The 15,717-nt window shown below is 33.6% G+C and overlaps 1 protein-coding gene across 2 annotated transcripts in view; it reads left to right on the top strand.

Moving 5' to 3' along the window:
* The window catches only part of LOC129224069 (uncharacterized), a 118,234-nt gene that overhangs the window by 86,876 nt on the left and 15,641 nt on the right, over positions 1 to 15,717 (top strand). For both annotated transcript variants that reach the window (XM_054858471.1, XM_054858470.1), the window contains 2 exons: positions 5,618 to 5,833; positions 9,920 to 10,665. In XM_054858471.1, the coding sequence (XP_054714446.1) occupies positions 10,347 to 10,665 (319 nt within the window). In that variant the 5' untranslated portion in view covers positions 5,618 to 5,833; positions 9,920 to 10,346. The remainder of the gene's footprint in view (positions 1 to 5,617; positions 5,834 to 9,919; positions 10,666 to 15,717) is intronic.

The following is a 15,717-nucleotide window of genomic DNA, read 5'->3' on the forward strand; positions in this document are numbered from 1 at the left end:
CTTGATACTCAACATTAGGGGGGTTTCGTTTTGACAGTGTAATCGAAGGAAAAGTGAAAAATCAATTTACTTCACTTGAATGATTTTTACTGAAGATAAAAATCTAGGAATGATCATCAACAGGCAAAAGGGATAACTTGAAACTGATTTTACAGTGTTACTGGTTACAACTTAGATTTGAAATAAACTTGAAGGAATTTAAGAACTCCAGAACGGAGCAACGACCTATCTACACAGCCCTCAACCCCAGATTACTTATGAGTTTCGTAGCAACCTTTAGTGAACATAATTTTCATTTTTCATGAGACAAACAGTCTGAAGTGGAAAAAAAATTTACGAATGTCTCGAAAAAAATTTCGATATATAGAGATTTTTTCGATATATATAAACAATTTTTCTATGTAATGAACATAAAAATTTGCTGAAATTTCGATATATAGAAAATTTCGATATGTGGAAGTTCGATATATGGAGGTTCGACTGTAAGTAGTTGGTTATACAAGGTGTTTCGTTTTAACCTGCAAGACCTTTATTTTTGCAACCGTTAGTCCTAGATGCTTACTTCCAATTGCAAAAATATTCAGATGCAGAGTAAAGATATTGGAAGTTTGAAGCAAAAATAAAAATGAGTCAAAAACTACAAAATTTAACTTTTTATACGGCTCTAGGTCCCCTAACTTATATTTAGAAAAATGATCTGAATTTAAAACTTACTGACACAAAAAAACTTGACATTTGTGCAATGAAAACTCAAGGAGATATTCCATTTGAAAGTTTTAAGGGACCATGCAGAAGATGAGATTAGAACTTATTACCCTTTCAGAATAATGACAGGTTGGCAAAGTAAAAAACACAAGGTATTACATTTTTCATTTCTACTCAAAAATTCATGCAAATGTTATGCCGTGATACGCAAAACACGCTGCAAAACCTTGAACAATTTGAAAAATCACTCTGCACACATATAATTTTATATAAACACTCATTAACTGCTATATTTTCCCCCAAAAGATGTTACTGACGGCGAGTGTAAAATGGTGTAAGTTACAAAACGCTGCGTTTCATATCTGAGTGAATATTGGTCGTACTAATGACAAACTTTTTTTGTAATTGTATTTCAGTGGAAATTATTTCCCTAAATATCAATAAGTCAGAGGATCTGGGGCCCGTGTAAAAAGTTAAAATTTGTATTTTTTTACTCATTTTTATTTTTACTTCAAATTTCCAATATCTTAAGTCTGCATCTGATTTTGAACATTTTTGCAACTGTAAGTATGCATCTAGGACTAACGGTTGCAAAAATAGAGGTCTTGAAGGTTAAAACAAAACACTCTGTATATATACATAGTGGAATACATACAGAAAAGTATTTTAGTTGAATATAAATTTTTGAAATAAATACCCGGGTAAATACCCTGGGTATTTACCATTTATTTTTAGGGGTAAATACCCTGGGTATTTACCCCTAAAAATAAATACCCGGGTATTTTACATCACTAAGTGGAATAGTCTCTGAAACCCTCCTCATATTGTCATAGAATATTGCTCTTAAGTTTTTATAACTTCAATTTTTGAAAAAAATTCCGGAGAGCTCCAGAACCCCGTCCAACAATTGCGTTTTAGGAAACTGCAATTTCGAAAAATTGGACAGGAAAATAGGAATTGATTTCTATTTATTTTCCAAAAAAAGGAGAAAAGTTCGCTTTGTTAAGAGATGAACAAATACTTTCTCCTTTTATTTTTATCGAAGACATGAAATCTAGATGTTTTTAACGAAATTCTTAGATTTTTAAGAGTTTCAAAGAGTTAAATGCTCAACCACTGCTTAATTTTTCTTCTTTTTTATCAATTATTTTAAGGAAATTAATAATTTAAACGGAAAAAAGAAAAAATTCACAAAAACACCCATTTTGAAAGTTTACCCCCCCACCCCACGCAAAATTATTTGCTTTTTCACAGAATGAATTGATTTTTCATAAAAAAAGGACCCTGTATTTTGGGCTCAGTTTGGGGGGGGGGAGGAGTCTTGATCTTGAGAGGGAAGTGCTTCATAGAATTATACGAGATGCACCATCGTCTTGGGGGAAGGAGGTACGTCCTGCCTTATTTCAAATATTATTCAAAAAAAAGACTCGTTTATTTTTTTTTTTATTTATTGAAACCACGCTCGAAGTTTTGCAGACAGATTATGAAGTTCTAAAAGCTTGTTGCAGACAGCTACAAAACTTTCTGCCACTGGGAATTTTACCAAAATTGTGTCCTTAAGTTTTTTAAATCACCATTCCAACCCCTGTGACTGGTTATGGACAGGTTTATTTTGTATTGTCAATACCAAGGGGGGGGGGGGGGGTTATAAGTAATATCCCAGGAACACTTCTGGTTAATGAATAAGTTAAAGACTGGAGCATAATGGTCAAGATTCTTACAAAAAAAAATTTACTTAATCCATTTTTGACCCCCTCTTTTTAACCGCTGTATCAAGTGTTCATCTTACAGATCTGTACTGGTTCCAGAAAAATTTATGATAAATTAAAATGAAACTAAACCTTCTGATTATTTTTTGAAACAGATTATTTGATGCCATCCTGTCTTCACTGAAAAATCTCTTTTTCACTGCTACTAAATTTTGGGAGGAGTGCGTCAAAAAAGTATTATTCTTGCTAGAGATGTACTGAGTAGCACTTTGGCCGAGTACCGAGTACTCGGCCTTTCACTACTTGGCCGAGTTACCAAGTACCAATTATGTTTTAAGAAGAACCACCGACACACATGTGATGAATTTTGAACTTATTGGAATAGTAGTATAGACCTTCTTGTCCATATAATAGTTTTTAAAACTAAATTCCTGCTGAAATTTAATTATGCATTATATAAACAATTTTGTTTGTGTCAAAAATTTTACAAAAAAATTATTTTTAAAATAAAAAATAAATAAATAAAAGGTATGATTAATCAAGTTGGAAAAAACAAATTACAGTAAAATCTCTCTAATGCGGACACTAACAGGACAATTTTTTTTTGTCCGCATTACAGGGGTTTAATAATGTTATTTGCATTGGAACTGGTGAATTAAAAATTGTCCGCATAAGAGGAGTGTTCGCCTTTGAGGGGTGTCCATTAGGATGGGTTTCACTGTATACCAATCAATTATAGTTCTAGTCCGCCAAACATAAATAATTTTTAAAAGCAGATAAAACAAATGTGCAGGAACACTGCAGACATGTGATTCTGCTCCCCCCCCCCCCCCCCCCCCCCCCCGCCCTGTTACAAGGAACGTCTTTTTCAGTGCATAACATGTGAGCTAAAGAATGTAAAGACATTCGACACAATGCCTTTAAATCCACGAGCTCCCATTTTGTGCATTGAAAAAGGAATTCCTTGTAACGCAAACACACGTGTCTGCAGTGTTCCTGCACTGTGCTTTTAACGTTGTTTTATTTCCTTTTATTTTTTAAGCAAAGGTATTTTTATATTTTTTATAACTAATTTTTGTTTGTAGCAAAAATTTATTTTTAATATAAAAATTCTATATTTTCTATACTTACCTTTTTTACATAATTTTTAATAAATAAGTTTTATTAACTTTGGGAACATTAAAATAAAGATTTATTCCATTGAAGCATTACAAACTTCATTATTCTCAAAATTTAAATTTGACATATACATTTTAATTCTAAATGATTGCAAAATATAATGCTTGCTCTTTTTTTAATATAAATTTTAGTATCTGTCTTGGACAATATTCAATTTTTTGCAACTACTCGGTATTGGCCGAGTATCTGATCAGAATTTGGCCGAGTACCGAGTAGTTACCAAGTACTCGGTACGTCTCTAATTCTTGCATCTTACTATTTCTTATTGAATAATTATAAATATTTTTGTTTCCTCCAAAAATTTCATTTATAAAAGAAAAAACCCACCCAAAAATTTTTGATGGCGCAACTTGCACCATAATCCCCCTCTGTGGGCACCCCTGATAATGATTGCTTCTGAATTGAAAACTTTATTGGCATATAATTAAATTCGTTAATGACCTACAATAAATAACTAGCACATCTTATATGCAATAAACAATTGGAACTAAATGGGGGGAGGGGGGGTTGCTTTTGTTTTACTGTAAAATAAACCTCAAATTATCCAGCATGCCAGAAAATTCGAATTTCCCGGCATGCTTGTCAACCTTGCTTTTTTCCGGCATGTCGGATATTGGGGAGAAATACAGTATTAATGTAACTCCATGTTAAACAAAGAAAATTCGATCAGCCTTTTCGTGTTCATGTGAGAAAATTCCGAAGTACACTGAAGAAATCCTCCTATCATCGATGATATCCTAAGAGAACTAATTTCTGTTTATAAAATTAAAGCTGAAATTAATGAAGTCCCAAGATGCTCCACCTTCCCCTACTACATGAATGGTTTGCTATCTTACCTGTATATGAACTGCGGTCATTTAAAAAAAATACTTTTCCGAATCGGAATATCCTGTGGCACAGCCAAAGTGGAGGGTTGGAGTCAAAACCCTTTTATTTTCATATACAGTAGGCGCCGCTTAATGTGATCACGGTTAATGTTATCATTCGCTTAATGTTATCAGAATTACGAAGTCCCAGAACACTTGTATGTTAATACACTTTAAAAAAAGTTGGATATTGTAATCAGTGTCTTCGTTTTTTGTTATCACTTTTTCATAAACTTTCAATTTTTTTACCCGTTTTTGTTCCTCAATTAACAAAATACATAGGCAAACCCTGAGGAGACTAACTTTCTGTGTAGCATTTTGTGGTTTTCAATAGCAGTTCAAAATTTTTCTAGGAATGAAGCTAGAAAAAGTTTGCCTCAGTGACCACAGGCAAAACTTTCTTTTTCACCTGATAAAATTCAATTGCTGGACATGTTGCTGGCATTGATGTAGGAACTCCATTGTTGTCATTACTTTGTAAGCTGTTAAAGAATTGTGTTGAGATTGAAAACAAAGCGAAGTTAAATTAAATTTTAAACAACAAGCAAAACCATGCTGGAAAAGATTTTTTACGAATGTCAGGGAAAACGGTCATATTTTACTTCACCTATTATTATGTGATTAAAAATTGCTTAATTTAGCTCCAACTTTTTATAATTCAGATATTTCCACTCTGTTAATTTAATAATTTATAATTTAAAACTGTGTTTAGTTAAATCATTGTGATTTTAATTTGAGGTTGCCAAAATTAATACACCTTAATTGGAAAAAATTCATAATTTTGTGTCCTGGATTCTTTTCGGTTATTGTTATTAGTCGGTTATCATTATCAAATTATATTTGTCCCAAAGTGATCACATTAAGCGGCGCCTACTGTAGTAAAATATTTTTTAAATGAACATTTCAGAAAAAAATATTCATTAATTAAAACTTATTAATATTTATATTTATGCATTACAAAAATTGCAGTAAATACGAATTAATTAGGATATGCCCCTTTAGCTTTAGCATACTTTTGGATAATTTAAAACAGTTTTGGGACGGTAAAAACCATCTGTCCTGTACTAAACCACTTTTGGATAGCCCAAAACCAACTCTATCTGTTATTATTTAAAAAATAATTAAAATACCTGCTTTAATTATTCCTTTATATTTCAGATTTTAACAATGAATGAAAGAAGACCTAAACATACATTACGAAGAAGTAGAAGATTGAGTCAGATTTTATCAGCAAAATCTCCTTCAAAAAAGTACATTACTCCAAAAAGTTCAAATAAAAAACGTTTGAAGGCTAAAAGACAATCCAACAGTCCGCACAAGAATTCAGATGATGCTGACATTTTGCTTGGAAATGGTATTACCAAGCAACTGATGGTAATTCTCCCAAAACTTAATCCTAAATCAATATTATCACACAAATCGGAGAAAAGGTCATCTTTGAGCTCAGCAGCAAAATTTTATTCCAAGCTTGATAGGACAAAAAAAGATGAAACTGTCTCCAGAAATACAATGAATCTTATGAAATCTGATAAGGAAAGAGGATCCAAGAAAGAAAGTGTGAAAAGTGCTAAAAAAGATAATGTGAGCGTGAGATTTTTTTTAATTTTTGGCAATATATTATCAGGGACTAAAATTCCTGCCAAAATTTTTCGGATTCTCTCCTTCAAAAAAGTGTGAGCTGAAGTTTCCTGCTGAGGGGTGTAGAAAATTACTTAAGCTCTATATTTCTCCAAAGCATAAAATATTTGCCCAAAATTTCCTTGACTATTTGCACTATTTAAAAAAAGGACCTATTGTCGGTGGCAACTTAGCAATCTGATATGTTATTAAGCTTAACTGTTTGATGTACGTAATTAGGCTTGCTAGATCTCTGATATGTTGAACCAGGACACCGTAATACTCCCCCCCCCCCCCTTGTCAGCGTAGCTAGTATTCAAATAAGTACACACCCCTGGTTGGTTTTTAGAAGTAGTTCATACTGAGTGCTATGGATAAATAGTTACTAATTATGATCCGAAACCAGCGGTAATAAATTATACATGACGCAAGCAGATACACATTTGAACTTTTTATTTCCTACATGTTAATATTTTTAAGCTACTTTAGTGAGAAGAAAAACTTTGAATGGTTAATAAAAAATTAAACAATATTTACATGTTCTATTTAATCTTGTTGTTAAGCTAATCCCATATTAATTTTACTAGTCAATGTTAATAATCTGTACCTCGGAGCCAAACTAACATAAGTCACATAATTGCTACTTTACAGGAGATAAGAAAAACATTTGTCTGGTGCATGCAAAGGATAGGACAAGCACTCTTTTTAACACTGGTAAATAATTACGCAGGGGTTTTTTTTTTTAGAATTACTTTTGCACCCGGTAGCAGAAACTGCGAGACGGTAGCAGAAACTGCGAGACGTGCGTCGCAGATTTTTCAGCGGCCTGCAGACAATTTTAACAAAAGAACAAAGAGAAAGAAAGAATAAATAAATAAAATTAAAAAAAAAAAAAAAGAAAAAAATATAACTTGGCAAAGATTGTTAAGAAATCATTTTTAGACCAGAAAGTCGATCGATGCTTTCAGCGTATCAGGTGAAACATAGTCGCCATATTTGGTCATTCACAAGATCGAAGTAGATAAGATGCTTAAGTGCCTTAGTTTTCAAAAACGAAGCAGAATTGGATGTTTTATTTAACAGCAAACTAATGAAAAAATAACTTAAAATGTGCAGCAAATCGTTTTTTTTTTCCTTTAAAGTAATTTTCTTGAGAAATGAAAAGTTTTAGATTTAAAAATTCACCTTATCCTTATTGCTTTGGACGCAAAAGCGCAAAAAACTTTTCCACTAAAGTGTAATCTCATGAAGATTCTTATTTTTAAATTATTTTTTTTGCACCAAATTCAAAAATTTATATCTTAATTTTCGGCGTAGTCGCCATGTTAGGTCATTCCTAAAATGTTGGTAAGCAAGACATGGTAATTGCCTACGTTTTCATAACATAATTGAATGTTTATTGCAATGCAAACTGCTGAAAATTATGCAAAATGTGCCATTTTTCGGATAATTCTTGATTACTGTCTTAAAAAATGCAAAATTTTATCTTCAGAATGTAATTTTATCTTCATTGCTTTAGAGGCTAATGTGCTAAAAACTGACTATTTCATCTAAGTTGTAACTTTTTAGGGTTTTTGAATTTTTTTCCACTTTTGTTACAAATTCAAAAATCTATTTAGAATCATGCATTTTCGCGTTGACGCCATGTTTGGTCATTTGCAAGATGGAAATAGACGAGAGTATTACTTCCCTAAGTTTCCAAAAACAGAATTTGATGTTTACCTCAATACAAACTATTGAAGATTACATGTGATGTACAATAAATCATGTTTCTTTTTAAATGATTTTCATAAAAAAATGTGAATTATTACCTGCACAATTGTATTTGCATTGTAAGCTTTGCTACAAACTGAAACATTCATCTAAAATGCAGTTTCCTGCCAACTTCTCATTTACTAATTTATTTATTAATTCATTTTCTGAAAAAAAATTCGAAAACCTATTTTAACTTAAATTTTCCACATTTAAATAAATAGGTGTTGAATAATTGCTTTTCATAGTGCGCAGAGTTCTATTTATTTTTATGAAGGTAGTAAAAACTGTCCCCCCCCCCTCTTTTTTTATACCTTAAAACGCGGCGACAGTGGTGGCCACTAAGTTTTTCAGGTCTAGGGGCCACTGGCCAGTTAGAAAATTTCTGAGTCTTGACCTTTATGTGTATTTTATGAAAACTTAAAATGATTAAAACTGATAATAATGCTGCAGATTATTTTCAACTGCCCAAAATAGTGTCGCAGACTGGCTAGAAAGTTTCTGCTACTGGGCTTTTGCATGGCTCAATGTGGACTAGGATTCTACATACAGTGCAGTGATAAACAGAATATCGGTATTTTTGGACTTACGTCAGTCTTGCTCTGAGGTAGAGAAATGACAGAGTTATTATTTTAACTAATCCTTCACAGTTAAATATTTTTTTAGACTTTTTTGGTTATCTGTAATCAAAGTTATCTTTTACTGGGATGTGAAGTAAACCGGCCGGGACATCGGGATTTTGTGTGAAAACCGGGACTGTCCGTGTCAAACTGGGACATCTGGCAAGCATATGCATGATCAATGTCAGTTGCTGCATTTCTTACATACAAAGCAAAAAGCGGAGCTACAAAAATTTAAAGGCTAAAATTGTTATATAAAAAATTATAAATCTAGTTAATAATTTCTAGTTTTTAAAAACCGAGATTTTTTTTTCTGCAGAAATTTTTCCCAAACCTAGTTTTGGCGTTTGTACATATTCTGTACCCCTGCTCCCACCCAAGGAGAAAATTAAATAATTTTCGGTGGAATTGGATTGTTTGTTATTGCAATACAGAGAAAATAATTTAAAAAAATTACAAATTTTACAATGAGGAAATGCACGGCAGGCTGTGCTATTCAAATATATATTGCTGATTTTTCTCCCTGCCAAATTAATCCTCTCCAAACTTAAAGCTTACAGGAAATTTCACATCCATTTAAAAAATTGAATTTCAGTCGCTGATTGTGTAAGAAAATGCATGCAACACATTCAGCTTGCTTTAGCTTATATGAATCTTTTGCTGTTCATCCAGCCTATTTTCAAGGAGAGAATCAGAATGTTCAATAGGAAACGCACCCTGAGTTTCAATCCCTGATACAAAATATAAGTGATGTCTTGAATTCCTGATAGTAAACTAAAAACATAAAGAGTACCATATATACTTGCGTATAAGTTGGAAATTTAGTACAAAAAATGAGGTTAAAAGTTAGGAGGTCAACTTATACACGGGGCAAAACTTCCAAAAAAATTTCATGTAGAATTCTTGGAAAAAAAACACTGGAATACGTGAAAATTTTCCGGATTTTAGTCCAACCCGTTTAAGCAGATGCTATAGAAAGAAGTAAATGCTTACTCATTCTGCTAAAACTTTACATGGTCTAACTGAAATAAAGACTAAATAATTACAGTAAACAGCCGAGTAGGCAAAAAAATCTGGAATTGCTGTATTTACGATTTTTTTTTTTTAAGTTATGTAATATGGCCACAGTGCAGAATTTTATTGGTATTTATTCAAAATACAAGCAACAAGTAACAAAAATTGTAACAGCAAAATCAGGGTTGGTGATTTTGCTGGCAAAAAGGTATTTTTGCCGGTGGATACACACTATTTTGCTCTAAAAATGTTACTCAAAGATAAACCTCGGGGGAAAAATCATTTTAAATGATTGTTTTAAGTATTTTGGGAGAATACCGTGCTAAATCTCCCTTGCTACAAATATTCGTGTTTTGGAATGCTTCATCTACTGAGTGTCATCAATGAACACTGCTATTGTTTATTTATATAATATTTAAAAAGTCATTTAGGTTTAAAAGGTTCATTTATGTTTCAGATTTTAACAATGAGTGAAGGAAAAACCAACTGTAAACCTAGAAGAAGTGCAAGATTGAGCCAGATTTTTTCAGCAAAATCTCCTTCAAAAAAGAGCACTACACCTAAAAGTTTAAACAAAAGAAAAAAATTGAAAGCTAAAAGGCGTCCCCTTGGTAGACGAAAGAATTTAGTCGAATTTGACGTTTTGCTTGGTTCTGGAATTTGCCCACCTGGTCTCAAACCCCAGCAATCAGTTGGCGTATCAAGAAAAAGGAAAATAAGTTGTAACGAATCTATTTTGGATAGAAAAGCATCTTTAAGAAGCAAAAGGTTGTGTTCTGAGCTTAAAACATCACAAAAAGATAGAAATGTATCCAAAAGTGCTCTGAAACCTGCAATACCTAATAAAAAAAGAGGCTCCAAAAAAAGCCAAAAGCCTAGAACAAATGAATTGGTTAACAACTCAATTATATCTTCACCTGACAGTGCCATGCCTGTTAGCTAGTGTCCTGCCAACTCCCGTTCGGCGGAGTGGAAAAAGGTCTAACAATGTGGATGGCATTCCTTTAGATGATTTGCTTTTTGTGTCAAGCTCTCGTAAAAAGAAATCTAAGGATATTACTTTAAGTTCAGGAATTTGTAGTGTACATAGCTCCTTTGTATCATCATTTAACGCTTCTAACAACCTAAGCAAAGCTGATGATTTTGGTTTCACTTCATCCTCAACTGTGGCTAGTACAAATAGTTCATTTAAAATTCCAGCAAGTAAGTTGATTTTTGTTATATTTTTGTAGATGTTTTATGTATCATGTCCCCTAATGCCTCACTCTTTAACCCAAATCCTGATTATACATATGATCAGAGTGTTTTGCGGATTTGCAATTTTCCACATTATTTAGATTATGTTGCTTGTCACAATGATCTAAGTCAAGTGTTTTTACATGCAGTCATAGTAAATTTATGACTGTTTATAGCTAGTGCTGTAGTTAGGAAAATTTATATGGGAAAGCTCAGAAAATGAAAAGATTGTTTGAACTTTTTTTTTAGAGTAAAACACCAAACATTTTGGGGAACGGCATTCCCCCAGCTACAGCAGTGGCTAAAACGTATTGTTTTGTCATAAATTAATGGTTATAGTTTGTGAATGTTTTTTTTATTCCTTTAATTTCAATACAATTAGGCACAATTGCATGAGTAGATGCTATTGTGAAAGATCAAAATTTGAGAATGTTGACTTTCCACGGTGGTTCACCACAAATATTAGGTTTTTTGCCCAAGATTGGCAAGTTTTTGACAGTCAAGAGGTTGTATCGTGGTGGTTTTTACCATCATGTCAAAAAATCCTCATGGCTTTTGACAAAAATGTCAAAAACCTAAATTCCTCTCCAAAACTTGTCTTAAATTTGATATTGATCACAAAAATAAATACATCAACAAATGAATTGTAGTTTTTTAATTTTTGATTTCAGACACTATATAGTAAACTTTTGAGGTTTTAGATTTTTTAAATAATGTGCCATAAACAATCCCAAGCATAATTTTTATTTTACTAGCTGCTTGTCCGTTGAGAAAAAACGAAAAAGAGCTACTATTAGGTGGTATTATAAATTGTAGTGTACGTAGGCTGTTAAATAAGTAATAAGACTAATTTCTGTGGCATGAAAAATGTCTGTTGTCAGTATTAACACAAAAGCTACTGATAGTTGGTGCGTAGACTCATGTTCCTGAGTATCACGTTATTGAATTGAAGCCTGTTGGCAGGAGCTTATAAGAAATAAGACTAATTTTGCTGCCGCGAACCTACTCATCGAAATGCTAATTTCAGTGGCATGAAAAATGTATCTTGTCTGTATGATTATCACATGATTGAATTGAAGCCTGTTGGCGGGCGCCTACAAGATGCAGCTAGTTGCCAAAATGGAAGCATCGTTGGAACTAAGTTATGCGATTAAAGTTTGTTTTCATCTGCAAAAATCAGCATCTGAGATCTTTAATATGATACATGAAGTTTACAACGATGAAGCAATTTTTGGAGTTAGTACTTTTTGCTGGAATAAAGCTTTTAAGGGAGGCAGGCAAAATATGGAAGATATTGAACATGAGGGACAACCTTCAACTTCCATCACCAGGGGCGGATGGGGCCGGCGGGCAGCCAGGCATTTGCCCGGTGGGCTGCCTCTGTTTGGGCCGCATTGAATTTTACAATTGAATGGCTCAAAAGAGAAATGAAAAAAATAATTTGAATTTTGACATCTTGAATACAAATTATGTTTTTCGCAATCACGAGTGTGTGTGATCTGTATGTAGGCGTGTGTGTTTGTGTCTGTGTGCAGGCATGAGTGTGTAGGTGTGTGCGTGTGTGTGTAGGATATGGACGCAACCTGGAGACAGTTTTCGCTAAAGGAGCAGCATCGGGAGGGACCGGTCGACGGTAATGCTGCAGAGGAAGGCGGGGGGGGGGGGAAATAAAATCATAGGACGCCAAAAACAGTCAAATGAGAACAATAAGCAATGTGATTGCTCAACAAAAAAGATTTTACTTTCCCCCCCCCCTTCTTTCTTTCTTTTGAAAAAAATAAATGCCTAGGGTAATATCAAAAAATCTACTACACTTCTCAATGACTTAAGAAAATCACTGATAGAAAAGTAATGGTTACAAAATTTAAAAAAATATATAAAAAAGTACAAACTCATGTTGTGTGCAATAATATGTTTTCCTGTGTGTCTGTAAATTCATCGGCTGATAAGCTAATTTTTTTTTTTTTTTTTTTTTTACATAACTGCCCAGGACCTTGTAAGACCCTAACAGTTGCTTCTAGTTCGTAGGGGACAATAAACATGACAAGGTAGGGCCGTCGCCAGGCTAATTTGATTTAGTGATGAACAAAAAAGGAAAGAAAGAAAGAAAATGGTCTCTGTATTAAAAAATTGAAGTACATATTAATAGTAAAAATGAAGAAAATGCAAGGTTTGAAAATTAAGCTATTAAACCTTTGAACATAATGAAGAACAAGTTGTTTTCTACAACATACCTAACTGAATTTCGTTGAATTGAATGTTTCGAATACTTGTTTTAACGAAAAAAAAGTATTCAGTACATTGTACAAGAAACCCACGTCATCCTTCAGCTTATTACCAAAAATGAATAGATAAATAACAGTTGCATAGGGACTGCCCCGCCGAAGCATGATTTAAATAGAAAAAAAACTAGCCTTCCATTACAAGCTTTGCCTTCAATTTATGAGTTGAACCGCACCATACTATATGGACACTTGCTGGTGAGATCAATTTACTTGATCTGTCAGTTTGTTGGAGCTCTCAGCTACAATGAGATGACATCTGCCTCCAGCTCGGTTATTCACTGTCCCAGACTGATGAGTTCTAACAAGAACGTATTTTAGTATCTGCAGTCTCTAGATGTGATAACCGGCCGTCTGGTATATTGCAAGTACTCACACAGGTAGTTCCAAAAGTTTGAATGTTTAAAACACAAGTAAAACAAAAGTTTGTCTAGATATTCTGGGGGTACAAGGCCGTAGCCAGATGGGGGGGGGAGAGGGTCAGAAACCGCCCCTTCCAAGACTTGTGAGTAATAATGTACTGGGAAAATTTTAGCTTCCTATTTTAACTGAAAGAGGGTGCTCAACCCCTCCCCCAAACTTCGTAAAAGGGGGTTCAAAAGTGCATTGAATTGAAAAAGCAATGCTACATATTATAATATAAATGAGTAATATGCATACACATTGCAACAAAATAATTATTTAAAAAAAAATTAGTTGGGGAAATTAAATGTTTCTAAATCTGTGGCATTTCCTATGCTACGGCTAATGTTAAATTGAGGGGTCATTGAGCACCCCTTAAAATTTGAGCAGGAAGCTAAAACTTTTACAGCATAATTATTAGAAAGTCTAAAAAAAATATGAGGAGTCCTGGACTCTAGATGAAAAAAAGTTCTTTTGAACCACCCCTAATGTATCCCCCCCCCCCCCACCCAATACCACCAAAAATCGTCTAAACTTTCATTTTAAGGGCTTCAGTTTGGAAAAAAACTTTCGTTGAAGCACCCCGAAAGTTACCGAAGAAGGGCCTCCCAAACCTCTCCCCCCACCAACATTACCGAAGATGTTCTAAAACTGGCGTTTTAATGCTGAGATCAAAATATTTTGGAGGAATGTCTCTCTGCCTACCCCCCCCCCCCTTGTCCAGCCAAAATCATTAAAGGTTGTCTTTAATTTAGTTTTCATGGCTTAAATTTCGAAAATTTTCCCGAGAGGAGAGCTTTTGAAAACTTTCTTCCTCTAACATCATTGAAAATCAACCGAAATTATGTTTTTGGAGCTTCAATTGGGAAAGTTTACCAATCACCTTAACGTTACCAAAGATGGTCTTACAGTTGCATTCTGAAGATTTGTTTCAAAAAAAAATTCCCGGTTGGATTGACACTGAATCTCTCTTTCTTCCCCCTAACATTACCAAAGATCGTTTAAAACTGCTTTTTTGGAACTATAATTTCGAAAATCCCCGAATCTCCCCTTCCAATAGCATAATAGGTGATAATCAAAAATTTGGAATTTAAAGGATACAATTTCCAAAAAGAACAGGGGGAGCGCCCCTGAACCTCTCTTTGCATACCAAAAGTTGTCTAAAATACTTTTTTAAAGCTACAAATCAAGAAAATTTGTGGGGTCGGGTCATGGAATCTCTCCTCCCCTTCACATCACCAAAAATCTTCTAAAACTGAGTTTTTAGAGCTACAAATTAAAAAAAATTGGTTGGCGAGCTCCCGAACCGCCTTTTTATTAACATAATTAGAGATATAACAATTGCAGTTTTACAATTACCCTCAAACCTCTTCTCCCTCGAACATTACCAAAGATCGTCAAAAATGCATTTTCAAGACTACAAATCCTTAAATTTTCTGTGCAGAAGCCCCTGTATTTGAGACCCATTTGATATAAAAAAGAAGCCTTCCAATTCATACACCTCCTTTTTTTTTTTTTAACTTTAGAATGGCCCTGAGAGTCGGATCATGCCGCGGCAGCAACTTCTGGCACTTATCACTGATTCAAAAGAGGGTTTTAACTTTTTTGACAAGACCAAAGACAGTCCAAAATTAGGTTTTTAGGCTCTTAATTTTGGAAAATTTTCTGATCAAAGTCCCCAATCCCAGCTATCCTCCCTAATAGCACTAAAGGTAATTTAAAATTGCATTTTCAGAATTTTGATTTCGAAAATTTACTGGAGGACAACAGCTGCTTACCCGCTCAACTATCATCAAGGGGAATCGCCGAATTATTTTACATAAGTGATTTCTGGCTGTTTCCTCAACTTAAAAAAAAACATTACAAGGCAAACATTCACCAAGGCACATCACCTCAGTTTTCAAATAAAAAGACACATACCCAAAATTAAAATGGCAATATCTCCTTGATTTTTCGATATGAATTTCTTACTGTGAAATATAATCTGTCATGTCTTTGTACTCAATTATGTACCTAGGAAATAGGTTAAAATGATTTTGCAGTTAATCTAATTCGTTTTTTTTTTTTTTTTTTTTTTTTTTTTTTTTTTTTTTTTTTAATTTGAGCAATCACGATTGCTTATTGCTTTTATTTGACTGTTTTTGGCGTGCTATCATTTTATTTTCCTACCAGCACCCTTTGCAGCATCACCGTCGACTGGCCGCCTCACGATGCTGCTCCTCTAGCGAAAACTGTCTCCAGGTTGCGTCAATATCCTACACACACCGTAAATGTGATTCATTGTTTTGGCGATTTGTTTTGAAAGAAAAACTTTTGAGTTGTTTTTATCCTAGTG

This window comes from Uloborus diversus, chromosome 6, assembly GCF_026930045.1.
Source record: "Uloborus diversus isolate 005 chromosome 6, Udiv.v.3.1, whole genome shotgun sequence".
In the NCBI taxonomy this organism is placed as follows: domain Eukaryota; kingdom Metazoa; phylum Arthropoda; class Arachnida; order Araneae; family Uloboridae; genus Uloborus; species Uloborus diversus.